Source organism: Podarcis muralis, chromosome 2 (assembly GCF_964188315.1).
Source record: "Podarcis muralis chromosome 2, rPodMur119.hap1.1, whole genome shotgun sequence".
Lineage (NCBI taxonomy): Eukaryota > Metazoa > Chordata > Lepidosauria > Squamata > Lacertidae > Podarcis > Podarcis muralis.
Window position 1 is genome coordinate 40,416,183 of NC_135656.1, and position 17,935 is coordinate 40,434,117.

At 45.3% G+C, this 17,935-nt stretch overlaps 1 protein-coding gene across 3 annotated transcripts; it reads right to left on the reverse strand.

Moving 5' to 3' along the window:
• Positions 1-936: 936 nt before the first annotated feature.
• Positions 937-17,897, reverse strand: LOC114590725 (cytochrome P450 2C20-like). Of its 3 annotated transcripts, none has more exons than XM_077924310.1 (9): positions 17,612-17,897; positions 15,860-16,022; positions 14,172-14,321; positions 7,213-7,373; positions 6,369-6,545; positions 5,744-5,885; positions 4,146-4,333; positions 3,769-3,868; positions 937-2,349 (listed from the first exon to the last, which is right to left on the reverse strand). In XM_077924310.1, exons 1-9 carry the CDS (start codon positions 17,786-17,788, stop codon positions 2,162-2,164), a joined length of 1,446 nt encoding a protein of 481 aa, XP_077780436.1. In that variant the 5' UTR covers positions 17,789-17,897; the 3' UTR covers positions 937-2,161. The 3 variants fall into 3 exon arrangements, with proteins under 3 accessions (XP_077780436.1, XP_077780435.1, XP_077780437.1); XM_077924309.1 differs by having other exon boundaries at positions 3,727-3,868; positions 17,612-17,895; XM_077924311.1 differs by lacking the exon at positions 14,172-14,321 and having other exon boundaries at positions 3,727-3,868.
• Positions 17,898-17,935: the final 38 nt, after the last annotated feature.

Consider the following 17,935-nt stretch of genomic DNA (forward strand, 5'->3'; position numbering starts at 1 on the left):
CTTTTGTTGTAATAAAAAACAACATTGAGAGCTCTTTTTCCAGATTTCTGAAACCACTACACATCTGACACAGTGAAAACCTTCAACATTCTCCAGCCGGAAGGAAAATGAAAACTCTTACTGACAGGAGCCCATCTTTTAACACTTCGATTTTGGCTTTTTAGTTTAGGAAAATATTTAACTGGAAGGCATCCTTTTTTTTTAATGATATTTATTAAAGTTTAACTATTACAGAAAAGAAAAGAAAAAGCAAACAATAAAGAAATTACAATACTTCAAAAATAAAAAAATAAAAAAAACAATAAAAGAACAATACAGCAGATCAGTAAAAAGAGAAAAAACAAAAACATTTTAAAAAGAAAAAAGAACAGATCCGATATTTGCATATCTTTATCTCTCATTTACTTATTTCCTCGACTTCCTCACACCTCCCTTTTTTGTATTCTAATTCAATTAGCTGTTTCAGCAAATCCTTTCCCTCTTTCTCAAATTTTGTTCTATAATTTATCTTAACACAGTTTACCCTTAAATAACTGGAAGGCATCCTTATGGGAGTTTTAAAAACTTGGTGTGGCATGTAGAACAGAGTGGAAACTTTATGCACTCCCCTCATAAAGTTTTTTTATTGACTGATTGAAATTATATTCCCACTCTTCTTTGCCATCTGTATGGTAGGATGCTCATATCTCTGTTATTTCCAAACCTGGTAAAGACCAAGCCAGCTGGGCAAATTATAAGCTAATTCTGTAATTAATGTAGATACCAAGGTACTAACAATATTTCTTGCCTGTAATAGTAATTCAGTCTGCAATATTAACATTAGAACACCAAAATCAGTTGGACTTTTCCTCCCCAAGGCTGCTTTAAGCAATAAAAGAATCAACACAGCTGCATTTTCTTTTCTCTTGATGCTAAAAAAAGTATCTGAAATATATATATATTTCTGAAGGCAATTTATTTTTGGTAGACTGAAAAATGGATTTCTTCACGAATTTACAGATTGGATTAGAATTTAATTTCAATCTTTAAAATTTCTTAATCCCCCCAAAGAAACGGATATTATTGCATGTTTTTGCTGCATGTAGAAATGTAATAATAATAATAATAATAACTACTGCTTTATTTTTTAGTTTTTCAGGCAAAACTAAATTTATTATTTTCCTAAAGATACCTTCTGTAAAACAAAAACAAAATATATTGACATAGTATTTCATTTAGTTAGGCTCCTTATTATATTTCAAAATTACTGTCATAGCCTTAATTCGGGTAATTTACTGTTTTGAGTCCCATGGACTGCAAGAAGATCAAACCTATCCATTCTGAAGGAAATCAGCCCTGAGTGCTCACTGGAAGGACAGGTCGTGAAGCTGAGGCTCCAATACTTTGGCCACCTCATGAGAAGAGAAGACTCCCTGGAAAAGACCCTGATGTTGGGAGAGATTGAGGGCACAAGGAGAAGGGGACGACAGAGGACGAGATGGTTGGACAGTGTTCTCGAAGCTACCAGCATGAGTTTGACCAAACTGCAGGAGGCAGTGGATGACAGGAGTGCCTGGCGTGCTCTGGTCCATGGGGTCACAAAGAGTTGGACACGACTAAACAACAAACTGTTTTGCAGTATCTGCTTCACACACACTTGTAAAGGTATGATCACTTGACATTCCATTCATTTTTGGAGCCTTGTTTTACTTCTGTTCTGTTTACTGTGAATAATTGGCATTGAATAATGGGCAATGTGTGGCATTGAAAAGTGAGGATAGCAAACACATTATCACCCATGCAACCTGCTAGCAACTACTAGCTGGGATGATGGGAGCTGATGTCTGAGAATATCGGGATTAGCCTGTTCAATTTCTGCCTTGTCCAGGGGTGCTAACTTTAATAAAATATGGGGGGGGGGGTGTAAGTCCTGCCCTGCATAATTGATCGCAAGATGCGGCATATGCACCCCATTTGAATGGTAATATCTATCAACTTGGAGGGCAGCCTCCTCAAATATTTTACTGGGGGGCGGCTCCTATGGCCTGTTCCACCTAAGCTTGGAATATTTGGTTTTCCTCAGTACTGTTGGATTCAAATCTCTCAGTGCTTCCATTCTACTTACTACAAATAGTTTTGGAGGCACTGACTTGATCCCTTCTGCTTAGTTTACCTCACTGGATCACTTAGAACGTCTAATGGCTTGCATTTGTACGCATGCGCTCTTCATTTTGTACTGCATATGAAAAGATGCTACGTCCATTTCTTTGAAATCTCCCACCAGCTGGAAGGTGAAGTTCTGGAGCAGAACAGCGAAGAACAGGAACAGTTCCATCCGAGCCAGGGCTTCCCCTGGGCATGCCCGTTTTCCTGGCAGAGACAAAGAAGGCAGAGCCAATCAATAACCAAAGACCAAGATAGTGCACAGCAAATGCTAGAGTTTAAGAGGTTTTTTAAAAAACCAAAAACCAAAGCAAGCATAACAAGGGCAGCAATAGGGCCAATTCTCAGTTGGTGTCTACAGCTCTCTGCTTGCACACTGTTATGTACATGAAAGGTCAAGGTGGTTCAGCAAGTAGGTTTTTGAACTGTTGGTCTCCAGTTTGTTTTGCTTCTCTGACTCGTGGGTGGCATTTCATTGCAGACATGTTATGTAGCATCAAAGTACAGCAGGATTTGGAAGACCTGCTTGATGCTAATCTGGAATAGGCATGTTTTAAAAGCTAATTAAGCCAGACCAACATTCTTTTTCAGGTAATAGCCTGGAGGTAATGAGTCATTGGGATTCGGGTGGCGCTGTGGGTTAAACCACAGAGCCTAGGACTTGCCGATCAAAAGGTCGGCATTTCGAATCCCCGCGATGGGGTGAGCTCCCGTTGCTCGGTCCCTGCTCCTGCCAACCTAGCAGTTTGAAAGCACAAAGTGCAAGTAGATAAATAGGTACCTCTCTGGCGGGAAGGTAAACAGCGTTTCCATGCGCTGCTCCAGTTCACCAGAAGCAGCTTAGTCATGCTGGCCACATGACCCGGAAGCTGTAAGCAGGCAAGATGAGAGCCACAATCCCAGAGTCGGCCATGACTGGACCTAATGGTCAGGGGTCCCTTTACCTTTTAATGAGTCATTAGGGCAACAGAAGATCCAAAGAACTCAGTGTAAGACAGCAAACGTGTGGGACTTCTTCATACAGATAAATCCAAGAACTTAGACAACATGTGACCTATTTCTGGGGTCTGTGTGTGTGAAATTGCTCTCATTTGAAAAGCAGAACCAAATCAGTTTTATGCAAATCTGTGTGAGTTTGTGTGTAGAAACCCTTGCTCAATGGCTCCACATATGCATATTAGTTCCAAAGCAAATATTAGGTAAACAGGAGAAATACCCTTGCCCTTCATTCCATCACTCCAATTCCAGCATTTATTTATCTCCTAGAACAGCAAACTTTTTCACTGTCCCTCAGACCTTGTGGGGAGCAGGACTATATCGGGGGAGGGGGGGATGAACGAATTCCTATGCCTCACAAATAACCCAGAGATGCATTTTAAATAAAAGGACACATTCTACTCATGTAAAAAATGCTGATGCCCGGACCATCTGTGGGCCGGATTTAGAAGGTGATTGGGCCAGATCGGGCCCCCGGGCCTTAGTTTGCCTACCCATGTCCTAAAACCATCAGTTTTCTCCCAGCGTCCCACTCCTACTCACACACCGGCCACCAGCCCCAACCCCACAACATGCGAATCAAGTCACCTGCAGAAAAAGGCATGAAGGCATTTCTTTTCCGGAACTGACCCTTCTCATCCAAGAAATGTCCAGGGTTAAACTTTTCTGGAGTCTCCCACTGGAGAGGGTCATAGTGCACAGTTGTGAGCATTGGAACCACAGTGGTGGACTTCAGGGAGAAGATAGACATTGCATTATTTGTTTTGGTTTCACAGTCATATAAGAAAGGACATTCTTTTCAGAAAGACAGTGATTGCTGAAGCAGTCTGTCTCACATAATTGCATAGCATTCTGAAAAATCACAGAAATGGAGTAGGTGGGTGGAACTTACTACGACTTGTCTCCACACTGCCTGGAACTATGGCAGATCAAGGCCCTTCATGTGATGCTAAATCCCTCCCTTTTCCTCCCCATAGTAAACTGATCATTCCATGCATGAATCATACCTGTGGGATGATGTAGCCCCGGAACTCTGTACGACACGTTGTTGCACGTGGGAAGCCCTCAAGGCTCCCTTTTTCAAATCGTTGAGTCTCATGGATAACGGCATTTGTGAAGGGCATCCTCACCCAATCGTCCATGCCAGGGATGCGGTTGGCACCTACCACCTCATCAATCTCCTGTTGAACTTTTGCTGCAATGGAAAGCATTCAGAAAATGTACTTCCAGAACTCTGGAGCTGCTTTTCATCTGACGCAGTACTATTTTCTCAAGCAATTTCTCTTCCAAAATGCAGGGAGCATCATCTGAATATTTGTGAATTACCGTATTTTTCGCACGATTGGACGCACCGGACCATAGGACGCACCTAGTTTTTTTGGGGGGAAATAAAGGGGGGGAAATTTCCCTTTATTTCCCCCCCAAAAGCAGGTCAGGGAAACCGAACCAGGTCGAGGAACAGTGGGATAGTGGCGCTGCGCCTCCCTGCTGTCCCCCGAGCTTGTGGGGCTGGCTGATGTCTGCCTGGCGCGTGGGGCACTCTGCTTCAGTGGGCCCCACCTGCCAGGCAGCAGGCTGCTATCCGCAGCGTGGAGAGCCCTGTGGGGAACTCCTGCAAGGCTCCGCACGCTGCGGATGTCTGCCCGGCACGAGGGGTGCTCTGCTTCAGGGCGCCCCTCGCGCCGGGCGGCAGACTGCTATCCGCAGCGTGGGGAGCCCTGTGGGGAACTCCTGCAAAGCTCCGCACGCTGCGGATGTCTGCCCGGCGCGAGGGGTGCTCTGCTTCAGGGCGCCCTTCGCGCCGGGCGGCAGGCTGCTATCTGCAGCGTGGGGAGCCCTGCGGGGAACTCCTGCAAGGCTCCCCATGCTGCGGATGTGTTCCCGAAGCACCGGGCGCTCTGCTTTCAGGGCGCCTGACGCTCCGGGAAGCCGGCTGCTATCCACAGCCTAGACACAGCTAGCAGAGCGCTAATCCCGAAGCTTGGGGCGTGCGGAGCTCCGCACGCCCCAAGCTTCGGGATTAATGCAGCGCTCCGCTAGCCGTGGGAGAGCTGGGTCTCCCACGGCTAGCGGATAGCTTCCTGAAGCCTGGAGTGCGAGAGGGGTCGGTGCGCCCTATGGTGCGAAAAATACGGTATTCATATGATTTATGCTGTACTGTATTTGTGATTTTCTACTATGTTCTATCATGCCATTATTAATAATTGTTTGTAAGTCACTTAGGGATTCATCTGAGTGGAAAGGAGCATGAAAATATAAAAAATTGTATGTCAAATCATCTTTCTCTTCTTAGAAACTAAGGCTAAAGTTAACCCCCATTCAAACCTCCTCGTCTGACATCTTTAGAGGTGTAGAAATACTTTTTTGTTCTGCAATGATCTTTATGAGTAAGTCTTACTGCCTCTGAACAGCTTTGCTGTTTTTTTTATCATGCAACTTCCAATTGTTCATTGATATTTTCTTTACATGTTTTTTACCATAACACTATTACTATATTAGTGAAATAGTGCATATTTTGCTGTTTTGTTGAATTTACTGCAAGTGACCTTTGAAAAATTTTGTGTTGGATAGCAGAGGAAATCAGATCTTTTGGCCATTTAAGTACCTTGAATGTGTGGAAATTTAGCCATCACCAGGAGGCTGAAGACTAAGGCAGTGCTTGAGTTTGTTGACCCAGCAATAAAGAGTCCAAACACGCACTGGACAAGCTCTTCGGTGCTGTAGATATTCTCAGGATTGGTTTGTTTCTGTAAACAAGGCAGAAGGGAAAGGAGGGTGGAGAAATTGAAACATCTCATCCTATTCCACACAATAACCTTGGTGGTCTGGTCTGTCATGACCTTGTCTTCTCAAGGCTATAAATGGAATGAACTGTGTTAACTTCTAACACAAGATGTACATGGCTTATTGCAATATAAAGATATTGTTGAATATAAAGACACCATTGAGAACCAGCGTGGTGGGGGAGGGGGATTTCAGGCCACAATCTCATGTATGATTTCATTTTGGTCAGCTGCATTTCTGCTGCCTGGGTTGATGTCTCAATATACTGGAGGACAGATGTTTCCATCTGAGATTAGTTTGGAGATGGACTTTAGCAGCCACCAAAGCCAAGAGAGGGACAATGGTTCAGAATGTGGGAGTGCAACAACAATGAGGGACAGTTTCAAATTAACTACAAATGAAGGCATCTCAGAAATGTAGGGAAAGAAAGGTGTGGATCTCCCTACCTTCTCTGACCTGATAAGGAAGCAATCAATATAGTCACGGAGATTCTGAGGATCCAGTGTCCTCCTGTGGGACTCCACCCTCTCACGAATGAAGGCCTTCATTTTTGCACAGTCTGCTAATATCTTCTTGTGCTGTCCAGGTAGGTAAGCCATTATTCCTGGGAGTAAATTATAAATCTGGAACAGAAGCAATGGGGAAATGAGGAAATAAGATAAACTGCAATCATAAATGAGATAAATGAGAAATGAGATAAACTGTATTTGCCTCTCTCTCATTCAGAGGCTATTAAATTAATGTGGCTTTTGGAACTTCTCTGCTACTGCTGCTGTTGCTGCTTCTTCTGCTACTAGTAGTAGTAGTAGTCATGTCCAACAAGCACACACAGAGACTTTTCAAGTTTCAGCTTCCTGCTGTGAGAGCTCTGCCACTCTTGTATCCAGAAATGAGTCATCAGGTCACTTATCTCACTCCAGTGGAAAAATAGGAGCCTTCTCTGATGCTTTTGTCAGAGTGCAACGTTTTTCCTTTAGGTTACAGCATTCAAACATGGCATTTTATCTAAACTTACAACTTTAACAAAAATGTGATGATATTTTTGGCATTATTTGCATAAAGACATGCCACTGGGGTGAAGAACTGATTTGGATTGCAGTTTGTTATGTGGGAGAAAGACCTGTAACAGATCACACTGAGAGGAATTGAACCACATTTTACATCCCTACTGGTGACATAAGTAAATTTGAGGAAGCATGCCTGTTTGAGTGCAGAAATAGTTATCAGCAGAAAGAAACACAGAGGTGGAAGAAAGACCCCCAGGTTCAGCATGCAGAAGGAACAACATGCCTGCATTGATAAAGTACGGAGGTAGCCCATGAAGTCCTGCACAATACGCAGGTTCTCCAGCAGCACCGGATCTTTGTAGTCAAACCGATTCCCAAAAACAACTGAAGAGAGGACATTTGAAACAGCACATGTGATGCTTCTTCTTGGGTCAAAGGCCTGCCCTGCAAGAAAAACAAGACATGGTGAGTGGGGCTTGGCAAGTTGGTAGTAGTAGTAGTAGTAGTAGTAGTAGTAGTAGCAGTAAGGTAAAGGTAAAGGGACCCCTGACCATTAGGTCCAGTCGTGGCCAACTCTGGGGTTGTGGCACTCATCTCGCTTTATTGGCCAAGGGAGCCGGCGACAAGCTTCCGGGTCATGTGGCCAGCATGACTAAGCCGCTTCTGGCGAACCACAGCAGCACACGGAAACGCCGTTTACCTTCCCGCCAGAGCGGTACCTATTTACCTACTTGCACTTTGAGGTGCTTTCGAACCGTTTGGTTGGCAGGAGCAGGGACCGAGCAACGGGAGCTCACCCTGTCTCGGGGATTCGAACCGCCAACCTTCTGATCGGCAAGTCCTAGGCTCTGTGGTTTAACGCACAGCACCACCCGCTAATATTATTATTACTACTAGTAATAATAATAATTATTATTACTACTACTAGTAGTAGTAGTAGTAGTAATAATAATAATAATAATAATAATAATAATAATAATAATAATAATATACTCCTTCCATCTGACTGGGTTGTCCCAGCCACTCTGAGGCGCTTTTTTTGCCTTTATGGCAAAACTGATATATTTTCCTTTTGATATCTCTCTGGAATTTAAGGGACATAGGTGGCACTGTGGTCTAAACCACAGAGCCTAGGGCTTGCTGATCAGAAGGTTCGCGGTTTGAATCCCAGCAATGGGGTGAGCTCCCGTTGCTCGGTATGACGTTAACATATGAGAGTGCTGGAGGTGAAATAGTTAAACAGGTTACCTAATCAGAACCCAGGGGGGTGGAGTCAGAGGGACTATAAAATCAGCTCTGGGAGAGGCGAAGGGGGAGTTCGATGGGAGTTGGGTGGCTGGTTGGAGTGAGAGTGAATTGGGATAGAGTCTGTAGGTAGGTTGAGTTAGTGTATAATAATAATAATAATAATAATAATAATAATAATAATAATAATAATAATAATAATTTTTTATTTATACCCCGCCCTCCCCAGCCAAGGCCGGGCTCAGAGCGGCTTACAAGCAATAATAAAACAAGATGAATGATTGCAACTTAAAAACAAAAATAAAATACAACATTAAAATAATGGAACATTAAAATATTAAAATGTAGCCTCATTGCAGGAGGAGAAGGAAAAGAAAAGAGAAAGAGAGGGAGGGAGGGAATCAAATTGGCTCCAAGCCAAAGGCCAGGCAGAACAACTCTGTCTTACAGGCCTTGCGGAAAGAAATCAGATCCTGCAGGGCTCTGGTCTCATGAGGCAGAGCGTTCCACCAGGCCGGAGCCAGTGTTGAAAAGGCCCTGGCTCTGGTTGAAGCCAATCTAACTTCCTTAGGGCCTGGGACCACTAGGGTGTTGTTATTTATGGACCTTGAGGCTCTCCATGGGGCATACCAGGAGAGGCGGTCCCATAGGTACGAGGGTCCTAAGCCGTGAAGGGCTTTAAAGGTCAAAAGCAGCACCTTAAATCTGACCCTGTACTCCACCGGGAGCCAGTGCAGCTTGAAAAGCACTGGGTGAATATGCTCCCATGGCAAAGACCCCGTGAGGAGCCTCGCTGCAGCATTCTGTACCCGCTGGAGTTTCTGGGACAGCTTCAAGGGCAGCCACGCGTAGAGCGAATTACAGTAGTCAAGCCTGGAGATGACCGTCGCATGGATCATTGTGGCCAGGTCGGGGTGGGAAAGGTAAGGGACCAACTGCTTGATCCGGCGAAGGTGGAAAAATGTCGCCTTGGCTGTTGCTGTAACTTGCGCCTCCATGGAAAGGGAGGCATCAAGGATTACACCCAAACTCTTAACGGAAGGCAATGGCACTAATTGGGCCCCCGCAAGAAAAGGGAGTTGCTCCCTCATCCCCATGCCATCCTGACCTAGCCATAGGACCTCTGTCTTCGAAGGATTTAGTTTCAATCGCCTCCCACGAAACCATCCAGCCACAGCTTCCAAGCATCTGGTCAGTGTGTTCAGGGCCGAGTCGGTGTGGCCATCCATCAGCAGTTAGAGCTGAGTGTCATCAGCATATTGGTGACAGCCCAGCCCAAAGCTCCGGATAATCTGGGCAAGGGGGCACATAAAGATGTTAAAAAGCATCGGGGAGAGAATTGCGCCCTGCGGCACTCCACACACCAAGGAGTGGCGCGATGACATTTCCCTCCCTAGTGCCACCCTCTGTCCCCGACCAGAGATAAAAGAGCACAACCAGTTACGGGCTATGCCCTGTATCCCCACATCTGCGAGGCGGTGGTCCAGAAGATCATGATCGACCATGTCAAAGGCTGCTGACAAATCTAAAAGGATCAGCAGTCCTGACCCGCCTCGATCCAGTTGTCTACGGAGATCATCTGTTAGGGCAACCAGAGCCGTCTCCGTCCCAAAACCAGGACAGAAACTGGACTGAAATGGATCTAATGCCGATGTTTCCTCCAGAAACCTACCAAGCTGTTCAGCAACCGCTCTCTCAATTACCTTACCCAGGTATGCAAGATTTGAAACTGGGCGGTAATTGGATAGGTCTAAGGGATCTAATGAAGTTTTCTTTAAGAGTGGACACACCACTGCTTCCTTCAGTTCCCCTGGGAATGTCCCCGTGTCAAGGGACAAATTGATAATTTCAACCAGGGGGGTCCGCGCAACATCTGGACACTCCCTAATCAGCCAAGACGGGCACGGATCAAGGAGGCAGGTGGTGGGCCTACCAACTTGGAGGAATCTATCCACATCAGTAGGGAGTATCCAATCGAAATGGTCCAACACTGGACCTGAAGTCAGTCGAGGGGCCTCCAGTTCAGTCACTGTATCTAAATTGGCAGGGAGGTCACGGCGGAGCAACAGGACTTTCTCCGCAAAAAAGCTTGCGAATGCCTCACAGCTGTGGGTCGAATTTGTGCTTAAATTTGTTTGTCCTCCTAAGGACGTTATTGACCTAATTATTCTAAAAAGTTGTGCCGGGCGAGAGCTAGCGGATGCAATGGAAGCTGCAAAGTAAGATTTCTTAGCAGCTTTCATAGCCATCTCATAGGCTTTCATAAGCGTCCTATAAGATGTTCTTGAGGCTCCGTCACGAGTCCGTCGCCATACTCGCTCTAGCTGTCTGAGATCCCGCTTCATTTTCCGGAGCTCCTCAGTAAACCAAGGGGCCCGGTTTCGACGGGGTCGCAGAGGGCGCTTAGGCATGATCTCATCAATGGCTGCCAAGAGCCGGTTATTCCAGTCCTCAACAAGGTCATCTAATGAGTCGCCAGGAGGAGCAGGGTTCCGCAAGGCTTGTCGGAATCTATCAGGATCCATCAGTTAGCGAAATCTATCAGGATCCATCAGTTAGTGTAGCGAAAAAAGCTGAGTCAGGAACAGTTAGGAGCTAGGAAGGCAGGTAAAAATCTGAGAGGTGGTTTAGTGAGTGAGAGCAGGCAGCAGAAGTTATAGGTCTGGATAGGCACCCCATGATTGTAATTGACTGAGACCGTTTATGAAACCACACACTTGTTAAACTGCAATAAATAAACAGAAGTTTATGTTCCAATTTAACCCTGACTGGACTCAGTATTTTACTAGGTAGGGCCTGGGTGGTGGCAGCAAGAAATAAAGTGGTGGCAGAGGGATCAATAGATGGTGAAACGTCCGGGGACCCTGTGTGATCGCCACACTCGGTCCTTGTTCCTGCCAACCTAGCAGTTCGAAAGCACGTCAAAGTGTAAGTAGATAAATAGGTACTGCTCCAGCGGGAAGGTAAATGGTGTTTCCGTGCGCTGCTCTGGTTCGTGGGAAGTAGCTTAGTCATGCTGGCCACATGACCCAAAAGCTGTACGCCGCCTCCCTCAGCCAATGGGTGAGAGTGGGGTCGGGTGGCAATGTTTCTATTTCACTTACTATATGTAGGGTTTGGTGTCAGCATTGCTTGTGCAGGTTCTTTGCTGTTCGCTTGTGTTCCTTTGGTGGTGAGAGAGGTTGGGGTTGGCCTAGGGTGTGGTTATTCATTTGTGGTTGGCTGTGGTGGTCTTTGTTTTCATGTGTGAGTGGGGTGGGTGGGTGTTTTGGATCAGGTTAGCCATATTGATTTGTATGCTGTTGGTGGATTATTGTCGTTGTCTTGTTGGGCTGTGTATGTGATAAAGGGGAGCCGTAAAGGCGTCTTCTTCTATTTGTCCCCGTGTCAGTTTCAGTTTATTGGTTAATTTTTCTAGTAGGGCTGTTTCCCATACTATTTGGTACCATTGGTCCATGCCTACTCCTGACAGGTCTCTCCAGTGTCTGGCTATGATGCTTCTGGCTGCTGAAAGTAGGTGGGTTATGAGTTCTTTGTGGTGTAAGTGGGCATTATTGTCTTGGAAGATGTTTAGTAAAGCCAATTCTGGGGTGATTTCTAATACTTGCTTGGTTATTTTACTTATTTCTCGTACAGTTGTTGTCCAGAATGGTTGGATTTGGGGGCACTCCCACCACATGTGGAGGTATGTGCCTGTGGAGGTGCACCCTCTCCAGCATTTTGGTGAGATTCCTCGGCGTATTAGTGCTAGTTTTCTTGGTGTTAGGTACCACCTGTAGGTGAGTTTCAGAGTGAGTTCTTTTCTTTTCGTTGATATGCATTTAAAGGGGGGTATAGTCCACATTTTGGTCCATTGAGTGGGGTTAATCTCATAGCTTATGTCATCCTCCCATTGTTTTTTGATTGCGTCTAGGGAATTCGTGGGATTTTGTAGTAGTATTTTGTATACTGCGGATACCATTTCTCTGCCGTGTCCCTTTGTTGTTAAAAGGAGGTTTTCAAAGGTTGTCAGTGGCCTAGTTGCTGCTGATTTTACTGCTGGATTGTTTAAGAAGGCATGTAATTGGTGATGCGTTAACCAGGGCATTTGGGTGTCTTCTAGTTTATCTTGTATTTCTTGTGTTGATAAAGTTTGTTATTTTCGTAGAAGTCTATTAGGTGATATAGGCCTTTGGTTTGCCAGGTTTTAATCTGGAGGTTTTGTGCTGCGTGGTGGAATAATGGGTGGGAAGCCTAGGGAATTAGTGGGGATGGGGTTGGGGATAGTTTGCCTATTACTGTTTTCCATGCCATGGGAATTTTCCTTAGTTTGTTCGGGAGGAGAGGGTATGCTGTGGTGCAGGTATTTTCAGTTGTGTCCCTCTCTAGGTGTATCCATAGTTTTGTCTCATCTTCTAGTATATATGGGATTATATGGCGTATTTGGTTGGCAGTATAATATCCTTCTATGTTGGGGATTCCCCGTCCTCCTTCTGAGGTGGGGAGGTGCAGGTATTTGGGGCTTATTCTTGGGTTTTTGTGTGAGAAGATAAAGGAGTGTAGTTTTCCCTGCCATCTGCGGAGTTGGGTTTGGGGGATGCAAACTGGAAGGGTTTGTAATAGGTGGGTTAGTTTTGGGAGGGTTTTATAAGTTTTATTGAGCGCAAAAACTATGTACAGTGCAGAGGTCCAAAATCCATGTCTGCCTCAATCACCAGCAGATTCCGGAAGTGCCTTCTTCCTGTTTGCCCTCCAGTATATAAGCCCGGGAGAACCCCATTTCCGCCTCTTTTCCTTACGTGTAATTCCCTGGCGAAAACTATGCAATGGAAGAGGCACGTCCAACTCCCTGGAAGCAGTGTTGTCAGAGCTGGCTCCAGGTCCCAGCTCACAGAGGACCAACGCTAGCCGGTAGTAATGTACAAAAGTCTTTATTGAAGTACAGTTTCCATTTTCAAGCCGCAGCGCCCAGCTCTACGTCTAGGGGCTAGACCGGCAAAGCTCCATCTGAGTCTCCACCCCTTGTACACCAACTTAAGACTCTAACCTTACTCCACCTCTTCCGTCTCTAGTTTCTCCTCTGGGTCCTTCTGCCCCCCCGGGGTCTCCTCCTTTCTGGACTCTTCTGACGCTGACGCTGACCCCCCTGACTCCTCCCCCTCTTTTCGGCGGGCTTTGGGACCTGGCTCCCTATCCGGGCTGCCAACTGCGCCGCCCTCCTGTACATTTGAACTTGGCGCGCACGCCCAGCCTTCAACCTTCCTCTTGACCGTTTCCTCGCTCCCCGATGGAGGCGTGGCCAATCCTGACTCATGTCCTCCCGCTGGCGGTGAGCCGCCTGATCCCGATACCTGGGACTCCTCCCCCCTACTGCGCTCTGGTGGGGAAGCTGGTCCTGATTTCCAACTGCTGCTCTCTGAGTCCCCTCTGGCCCCTTCTTCCTGGGGTGTCCCCCTCGGCACCCCCCTTGCTCTGACCATGGGAGCCCCTTTCTGTGAATCTTCCGATTCGCTGGAAAGACTCAGAGACCTCGGACCGCTGTCATCGCTAACATTTCCTTCGGATTCCTCCCCCTCGCTCTCTATTTCCTCCCTTTCCTGTGCCTCTGCTCCTGAGTCCCTGACAGGTGTCGTGGCTCATCTCAGCCTGACTGAGCCTTTGCATCCTCCCCCCCCCCCTTTCTCTCGTCGTCCATTTCTCCTAAAGTCTCGCTTTCACCAGACTGACGAGGTGCAGCTGCTCAACAAAGGAGGAGGCTGTCTGTACATTCCTGTCTCTCCCCTCTCCCTTGGAGGCAGACCCCTGACACTTAGCTTTAAAAACAAATTAATCATAGAACCACCACCCCCAAGAAGAATATAAAGCTTGCCCAATATTTAAAGAGAGAATTAAAATCGGAGAGGTCTGAAGTAAGAAGAGACAAATTACAATCACCAACAACAATCACAAAATAAAACCCCACTTCCTGCATTGAAGGATGGCAGAATTTTCTTTGGAAGACGTATGGCCCAAGAGTACCTTGTGTGGCCACCAATTCTTCCACCAGGCAAAGGGCTTCCTCTTGTATCCTCTCAGACATTGTTTTCTTTCCCATCCCAAATTCCCGCAGGGTGGATAATGTGAACCTGCGCACCTCTCTCCATTTTGCCTCATTTCTGTTGACCATTCCTGAAAGGAAACAGGTGGAGAGCTCAATGTGCAGAAACCAGCAGGAAGTTTCAATATGAGAGATGGTGCCTTCCTCCTTCAGGCTATATTCCCATTTGTAATTGGAAACAGGGGTGGTTCCAGACAACTGGATTATTCAGCATTCAGCCTGATTTGTTTGCGGTTCGCTTGCACTGAGATTATACAACATTAAAAGAACCACAGAATTGTAGAGATGGAAGGGACCACGAGGGTCTTCTAGTCCAATCCCTGCAATGCAAGAACCTTTTGCCTGATGTGGGGCTCAAACCCACGACCCTGAGGTTGAGTCTCATTCTCTACCAACTGAGCTATGAGCATGGAGCTGGACTTCCCCACAAAATTTCCCTCTGATAATCTATCCGGAATAGGGGGGGCAGGAGCAACTTGCGCCAATGCTATATCAGCACTTCTTCACACAGGTCACTTTTTCACACACTCAAGCACTGGTTTGCCAAAACATCTTGTGCTATCAGTTGGTTTTTTGTTTTTTGTTTGGCTTCATGGCTGTTGTTCTGTTACTCTTTTCACAATGCCAAGTTCTCCATTTCTCCCTCCCTCTCTTTCTTTTTTCTTTTCCTTCTCCTCTTGCAATGAGGCTACATTTTAATATTTTAATGCTCCATTATTTTAATGTTGTATTTTATTTTTGTTTTTAAGTTGTAATCATTCTTCTTGTTTTTATTATTGCTTGTAAGCCGCTCTGAGCCCGGCCTTGGCTGGGGAGGGCGGGGTATAAATAAAATATTTATTATTATTATTATTATTATTATTATTATTATTATTATTATTATTATTATTTCTGGCGATCACACAGGGTCCCCGGATGTTTTACAGTCTATTGATCCCTGTGCCACCACTGTGCTTGCTTCCCCGCTGCCACCAACCCATTACTCTCAGGTACACACTGAGTCCAGACAGTTGTTAAAATTAAACCAAATAAGCAAGTTTATTTTATAAGCATTAACAAGTTTATGGTTTCTCAGATAATTTTCTTGTCAGTTTCTTAACCTTAGTTTCTTTACCGGCCTATACCTTCTTAATCCCTTCTGACTGATTATCTCAACTATTTGACTGACTCCTCTTAACAGATTCTCTCACTCTCTCACATCAGACTATCCCAACCCACAGACTTATCCTCCCTCTCTCTTCTCTAACTCCAGACTGACTTCTTAACAACTCTAACTCTAACTCCTTCCCTTGGGTTCCTATTGGTTAATCATTTTACACTTAGTTAACCCTTTCCTTGTGAAGCCAGTATGATGTCACACACCTAGGAGGGCAAACACCACACCATTCATCGAACCTAAAGCTACAAACATGTTCACAAAGATCTAAGCAGCTGATACAGAAGACACAAACATGGCATGATATCATCCATTTTGATCCAGCATGGCTGCTCTACTTGTGTACCTGAAACATGGCATAACTGCTGAGCATAATAGACAGGGAAGTGTGGCAGGGCCTAGGTTAACACAGGTAATCCAAAAATAAGCACAGAAATGCAATACACCCCTTACCTCGATAGTTGTTCGCTCTGTCTATGAAGGGCATTGCAGGACGCCCACCAAATTCTTCAGCATGATTCACAAAAGCATCTTTCATTGTTTCATATCCACAAATCACAACGATGGGCTTTGGCCCGATCCAGACAGTAAAGATGGGGCCATATTTATCAATGAACTGAAAGTAGAATCAAAGACAAGCAAGGTTCGTTGGTCAATGCTTCCTTTGGACAGATACCTCAGGGCAGGGGTGGAGAAACTGTGTTCCCTGGGCCAAACTTGGCCTGCCAGGCTTTTTCTCACAAAATATATTGACCCACCTCTCAGCTGGCATCATGGCAATCTTAGGGCAGTGGGGAAGATTCACAAAAGCTTGCAAAAACTTCTCCTGTGCAACTCTATGGTGTGATTCAATCTGGAATGCTGTGCACAGTTCTGGTTGACTAATGTCAAAAGGAGATATTGTAGAGCTGGTGGGGGGAAAGTCCCCAAAAGGAAAACTAAAATGATCAAGCAGCTCCTCTGTGTGGAAAGGGCACAACATCTGGATCAATCTTTCTTTTTTTAGGAAAAGGTTGAGTAAAAGGAGACAAGACAGAAGTGTGTAACAGTGTCATGGTGTGCAGGAAGCGGAGAGAGAGACTTTGCTCCCTTTCCCATCTCTTTCCTGGCCAGTCACCCAGTGATGCTCTATGGTGGGAAATTCAAGAGAAACACAAGGAAATACAGTCATACCTTGGTTTTCGAACAGCTTAATTCTCAAAAGTTTTGGCTCCCAAACACCACAAACCTGGAAGTGACAGTTTCAGTTTGTGAACTATTTTTGGAAGCCGAATTTCTGATGGGGCTTCCTGCAGCCAATCAGAAGTCGTGCTTTGATCTCCGAACGTTTTGGAAGTCTAATGGACTTCTGGAAAGGATTCCATTCGACATCCAAGGTATGACTGTACTTCTTTGACACAGCACAGAGTTTGGAATTAATGACTGCTAGATGTAATGATGGACAGTTTTAACAGCTGATAAGATAGAGACACAGCTGGGACACCAGTTAAAGTTGGTAGTAGGCACTCAGTTCCACCAAGACAGATTTCCTCAAGCTATAATATGGCCATCAAGTGTAGCTTTACCCTCCATCAAAATTCATGGCTGTTATTCATTCATTCATTCATTCATTCATTATTTTTTACTTTTTAGATTTCTATAGTGCTCTTATTCTGAGGATTATATCATCATCATATTATTATTAATATTAATTTAAAAACACATACATACATAGCATAATAACAACAGAAACAATATCCCCCCACCCAAGTTCAAAAGGTATAGATGGCTTAATTAGGCAAAGGCCTGGGTGACAATGAATGTTTTTGCCTGGTGCCTCAAGATATGTAATGAAAGCCCCAGGTGAGCTTCCTTGGATAGAGCATTGCACAAATGGTGAGCCACCACAGCAAAGGCCCATTCTCATGTTGTCACCCTATGGAGTTCTCACAGAGAAGGCACAAAAGAAGGGCCTCAGATCACATGGCCCAGGTTGGTTCATATGGATCCCCATACTCTCTACAGCCTTCTAGCATGGGAAAAGACAAAAAGGATAGGAACTTTCCTATCATAAGCTCCATTCTGTTAACTGAAGGCTTCTCAAAGCAGCAGACTCAAGCAGATATACACAGACCAGACAAGGAAGAAATTAAATTTGTGTCCTCCTCTCTCTGTCCTGCTATTCTAGGCAAAATCCTATTGACATTTATGGACAGGGAAACTCACCTTTGTATAGAACTTGTAGACAGGCAGGACATCTTTCTGCAGGAGATTTCCCAGCAAGAGCCAGGGAGTGGGTCCTGGGGGTAGCTGGCTTTTCTTCTTGTACATTTTGAAGGAGGAGAAGAGTACAGTGAAGAACAGGTAGAGAAGGAGCAGAGCTCCTGCCCCAACCACCTCCATCTTTCACTGAGTTCTTCTTTAGGCCAGAAATCCAAGAAAAGGCTTAAGAAAGACAGGAAGGAAGGAATGCCGTCAGCTGGAGACCCAGCCAAACCTGTCTCTGAAATATCTCTAACATTCCAACCCTGTTTTTATTCTTTTCCATGT

Excerpts from the sequence above, each read along its gene's own strand:
- LOC114590725 (XM_077924309.1), bottom strand. The coding sequence starts at position 17,788 with ATGGAGGTGGTTGGGGCAGGAGCTCTGCTCCTTCTCTACCTGTTCTTC. Across the intron at positions 4,334-5,743 it reads TAAATTTCCACACATTCAAG|CAAAAGTTCAACAGGAGATT; the intron begins GTACTTAAATGG and ends TTTCCATTGCAG. Across the intron at positions 2,350-3,726 it reads CTTCATGCCTTTTTCTGCAG|GAAAACGGGCATGCCCAGGG; the intron begins GTGACTTGATTC and ends TGTCTCTGCCAG.